The 6,000-nt window shown below is 36.7% G+C and overlaps 1 protein-coding gene across 1 annotated transcript in view; it reads right to left on the reverse strand.

Annotated features, from left to right (window-relative positions):
- Positions 1–2,484, reverse strand: part of LOC133654328 (copine-9-like) — a 249,625-nt gene extending 247,141 nt beyond the window's left edge. Inside the window, exon 1 of the mRNA XM_062054640.1 lies at positions 2,224–2,484. Coding sequence (XP_061910624.1) covers positions 2,224–2,300 — 77 coding nt within the window. The 5' untranslated portion in view covers positions 2,301–2,484. The remainder of the gene's footprint in view (positions 1–2,223) is intronic.
- Between the last annotated feature and the right edge of the window lie 3,516 nt (positions 2,485–6,000).

Genomic DNA, 6,000 nt, shown 5'->3' on the forward strand with positions numbered 1-6,000 from the left:
CACATGGCACACTGACAAAGCTTAACTTAAAGTTACTATAACAATCTACAACAGGGGTCCCCAAACTTTTTGACTCGGGGGCCGCATTGGGTTAAAACAATTTGGTTGGGGGCCGGGCTGTATATATATATATATATATATATATATATATATATATATATATATATATATATATATATATATATATATATATATATATATATATATATATATATATATATACATACATTTGATATATATATATTATATATATATATATATATATATATATATATATATATATATATATATATATATATATATATATATATATATATATATATATATATATATATATATATATATATATATATATATATATATATATATATAATATATATATATCAAATGTATGTATATATATATATATATATATATATATATATTTATATATATATATATATATATATATATATATATATATATACATATATATATACATATACATACATATATATATATATATATATATATATATATATATATATATATATATATATATATATATATATATATATATATATATATATATATATATATATATATATATATATATATATACATATATATAGTGCACTTTCCGCGTGCGCGATGATGTCACGTTATCGATGAGAAAATGCATTTTTTGGACAATATGCTTTGCCTGAGCGACTAGGAGACACTGTGAGTAGCAAGCGGTACAAAGTGGATAAGAAAAGACAGAATTTTTATTTTTATTTTTTTATTATTATTTTTTTTTTAATTTTTATTTATTTATTTTTTTTATACTTTGGACTTCCCACGGGCTTGATTTTGGATGCTGGCGGGCCGGATCCGGCCCGCGGGCCGTAGTTTTGGGACCCCTGATCTACAAGGTTAATGTAGGTTGCTTCTCTTTCTTCCCCTCCATTTCTCTGCTTTCTTTTGTATCTCTAGTTATCATTACGCATATGTATTGTTGCATTTGAACAACTGTATTGTTGATAATAAAGGTAAATTATTGGTATTGTTCATTATCAATAGCGCTGTTTCTATTGGTATTTGTATCGCTCCATTTGTAGTGTCATTTCCGTGGTATTTATTTCACTATCTGTTTTTTGCTATCACTTTTACCATCATATTTGTACATATCCTATTGGCTGATGTTACTCTATTGTTGTTTTTGTTGTTGTTGTTATTGTTGTGTTTTGCTTATCCCCCTCTCGTCCCCACAATTCCACACAGTATCCCACACTTCTCTTTTTGTAAAGTTGATTTTGTACAGGTGATATGGACTTATTTTTATTTTTTTTCTGTATTGTGTAGTTGTAATTACATGCTTTTACTTGTGATTGTATTGCATTGTGGACCCCAGGAAGACTAGTGTGTTGTTGAGGCAACCAGCTAATGGGGATCCTTAATAAAAATCAAAAAAATCAAAATCTACATCAACTATATGATTTGCCTGAGAAGCTGTACAGGACCAAAAAAAAAAAAGGGACAAGCGGTAGAAAATGCATGGATGGATGGGCTTTTTTTATTATTATATAGCAGGTGCGGCTTATATACCACCGTGCTCTAAACATCAGGAGTGGACACAAGCTTCCACTCTCCGAGGCTCGATTTAGGACATCTCAAAAGCTCCAATTTGACCCGGCCAACATTTTGGCTCGCAGACCGCGACCCAAGTTCAAAGGCGGCGGCGACCACTAGAGATGCGTGGCTATCTGGAGTGCGTGGGGGGTGCACGGGAGGGGTGTGGGGGGTGAGGATCAGAGGGGGGAGACTACACAGGCAGCACACCAACCATTCATTATTCATTATTCCAGAGTGGACTGAAGTAGACAGTTAGCACACGGACCAGGCTTTGACGAGGCGCAACAAGCCCCCGGCGCACATTCCACCGAGCCAACGTGACACCGGGGGTGACGGCGAATCCACAGTGAATATTCTAAAAAAAACGCTCATGACTGGCAGGGTGGCAACTTTTCATTTCCGTGTACTGCAACCCAAATAGTAGGAAACACATATTACTGTATCAATAAATATCCACTTACAGAATTCCTCTATAATAATGAAATATATACACCTCTTGCATGCTACCAACAAGTCCACCTGTTAGTCATATGCATTTAAACGACTCTATTTTGTAAGCGTAAAAAGAAGTGAACCACCGTATAATGACACAGAGGGACATTGACGAGCACGACACGCGTTTGACCTTACCGGCACGAGACGGTAACTTCTATTTTAGTTGCCGGGACTCTCGTGTTGAGCGGGTCGAATTCCCCGATGGTTGCCATGGCGATGGGTAACAGGAGGCGAGAGGAGCTACGGGAAAGGCATCACAAATCTGAGCGCGTCGACGGCACGGCGACTCCCGTCGTTAAGTCCATGCTCCTTCTTCTTCTTCTTCTTCTTCTTCTTCTTCTTCTTCTTCTTCTTCTTCTTCTCCAGCCCGAGAGAGAGAGAGAGCCTGTGGAGGGACCGAGGGATGCACAAGTGAGAGAGTGTGGGGGGAAGAGAGAGAGAGAGAGAGAGAGAGAGAGAGAGAGAGAGAAGTAGGTTAGAGAGAGCGAGAAAGGAAAAGTGTATTTATTCTTTATGCATTCGCAGCGTGACCCGAAAGGTCTGTCCAGTACCAAATGACGGTGGACCTGATTGAAATTCCCTGTAGTCCTCCATCTTGTCCGTCCTAGTCTATTCTGCAACATTTACATGTATGGACGTACAAAACCCCGTTTCCATATGAGTTGGGAAATGGTGTTAGATGTAAATATAAACAGAATACAATGATTTGCAAATCCTTTTCAAGCCATATTCAGTTGAATATGCTACAAAGACAACATATTTCATGTTCAAACTCATAAACATTTTTTTTTTCTGCAAATAATCATTAACTTTATAATTTGATGGCAGCAACACGTGCCAAAGAAGTTGGGAAAGGTGGCAATAAATACTGATAAAGTTGAGGAATGCTCATCAAACACTTATTTGGAACATCCCACAGGTGAACAGGCTAATTGGGAACAGGTGGGTGCCATGATTGGGTATAAAAGTAGATTCCATGAAATGCTCAGTCATTCACAAACAAGGATGGGGCGAGGGTCACCACTTTGTCAACAAATGCATGAGCAAATTGTTGAACAGTTTAAGAACAACCTTTCTCAAGCAGCTATTGCAAGGAATTGAGGGATTTCACCATCTACGCTCCGTAATATCATCAAAGGGTTCAGAGAATCTGGAGAAATCACTGCAGGTAAGCAGCTAAGCCCGTGACCTTCCATCCCTCAGGCTGTACTGCATCAACAAGCCACATCAGTGTGTAAAGGATATCACCACATGGGCTCAGGAACACTTCAGAAACCCACTGTCAGTAACTGCAGTTGGTCGCTACATCTGTAAGTGCAAGTTAAAACTCTCCTATGCAAGGCGAAAACCGTTTATCAACAACACCCATAAACTCTGTTGGCTTCACTGGGCCTGAGCTCATCTAAGATGGACTGATACAAAGTGGAAAAGTGTTCTGTGGTCTGACGAGTCCACATTTCAAATTGTTTTTTTGGAAACTGTGGACGTCGTGTCCTCCGGACCAAAGAGGATAGGAACCATCCGGATTGTTCTAGGCGCAAAGTGTAAAAGCCAGCATGTGTGATGGTATGGGGGTGTATTAGTGGCCAAGACATGGGTAACTTACACATCTGTGAAGGCACCATTAATGCTGAAAGGTACATACAGCTTTTGGAGCAACATATGTTGCCATCCAAGAGACGTTACCATGGACGCCCCTGCTTATTTCGGCAAGACAATGCCAAGCCACGTGTTACATCAACGTGGCTTCATAGTAAAAGAGTGCGGGTACTAGACTGGCCTGCCTGTAGTCCAGACATTGAAAATGTGTGGTGCATTATGAAGCCTAAAATAGCACAAGGGAGACCCCCGGACTGTTGAACAACTTAAGCTGTACATCAAGCAAGAATGGGAAAGAATTCCACTTCAAAAATGTGTCTCCTCACTTCCCAAACCTTTACTGAGTGTTGTTAAAAGGAAAGGCCATGTAACACAGTGGTGAACATGCCCTTTCCCAACTACTTTGGCACGTGTAGCAGCCATGAAATTCTAAGTTAATTATTATTTGCAAAAAAAAATTTTTTTATGAGTTTGAACATGAAATATGTTGTCTTTGTAGCATATTCAACTGAATATGGCTTGAAAAGGATTTGCAAATCATTGTATTCCGTTTATATTTACATCTAACACCATTTCCCAACTCATATGGGATTTGTAGTTTGCCTCACCTCTGCATGTTTGGACACAAACCACGGAACCTCGAAAGGGTCAAAAACGGTTAAGATACGCTAAATCTTTAGTGAGGGTTGACTTTAGTGTGCTCCAAGTCATCAACACTTACCTCAAGCTGCTGTACGTCACAGTCAGGTAGATGCTGAGAGGGTAATTATTCACAACTGCCTGCTTCCTGCTTCCAAACTACAGGTGTCCTGCTCCTACAGTGATATTGATATCGATATCAATATCAGACGCCAAAAAATTAAATAAATCTAATTATATATCAGCTTGCATCTAAAACCTCCAATACAAGCAGTCCTGGAGCATGTTTACTTCTTCAAATGTCCTCCAATAAGCACACAGGCTGGTCTTTTCTTGTACTCATTTACAAAAAGGTAAATATGGTAGGGTATGGTCTACTCACACTGGTGTCAAACTCAAGGTCCCGGGGGCCAGATCTGGCCCGCCACATCATTTAATATTTTAGATAGATAGATAGATAGATGGATAGATAGATAGATAGATAGATAGATAGATAGATAGATAGATAGATAGATAGATAGATAGATAGATAGATAGATAGATAGATAGATAGATAGATAGATAGATAGATAGATAGATAGATAGATAGATAGATAGATAGATAGATAGATAGATAGATAGATAGATAGATAGATAGATAGATAGATAGATAGATAGATAGATAGATAGATAGATAGATAGATAGATAGATAGATAGATAGATAGATAGATAGATAGATAGATAGATAGATAGATAGATAGATAGATAGATAGATAGATAGATAGATAGATAGATAGATAGATAGATAGATAGATAGATAGATAGATAGATAGATAGGTAGATAGATAGATAGATAGATAGATAGATAGATAGATAGATAGATAGATAGATAGATAGATAGATAGATAGATAGATAGATAGATGGATAGATAGATAGATAGATAGATAGATAGATAGATAGATAGATAGATAGATAGATAGATAGATAGATAGATAGATAGATAGATAGATAGATAGATAGATAGATAGATAGATAGATAGATAGATAGATAGATAGATAGTGTTGTGTTTGACCAGATGTTCCTCCAAGTGGGATGTAAAACGCTGGTCAGTCCCAAGTTCCTTAGATGACATATAAACTGAACTCAAATGTACCACCAAGCAAATTATACACATATAATAATCAAATGCACAGCAATTAATTTTATAACATCATGAGGTGAATTTCTTACACATTATTGTGAGGTTGCCATAACCACAACACCAGGGGGAGCTCCACTAACTACGTTAAACCCAGATTCCGAACTAACAAAGGTCTTAACTCATTCTCTTTCTATGCCACATCAATGTGGAATGCGCTCCCAACAGGTATAAAAGAAAGGGCATCTCTATCCTCCTTCAAAACCGCAATAAAAGTTCACCTCCAGGCAGCTACAACCCTAAACTAACACCCTCCCCGGATTGCTAATCATCAAATGTAAACAATCAAATGCAGATACTTTTTCTTATGCCTTCTGATCTCTCTCTCTCTCTCTCTCTCTCTCTCTCTCTCTCTCTCTCTCTCTCTCTATATATATATATATATATATATATATATATATATATATATATATATATATATATATATATATATATATATATATATATATATATATATATATATATATATATATATATATATGTCCACTACTTGC

This window comes from Entelurus aequoreus, linkage group LG07, assembly GCF_033978785.1.
Source record: "Entelurus aequoreus isolate RoL-2023_Sb linkage group LG07, RoL_Eaeq_v1.1, whole genome shotgun sequence".
NCBI classification, from domain to species: Eukaryota; Metazoa; Chordata; class Actinopteri; order Syngnathiformes; family Syngnathidae; genus Entelurus; species Entelurus aequoreus.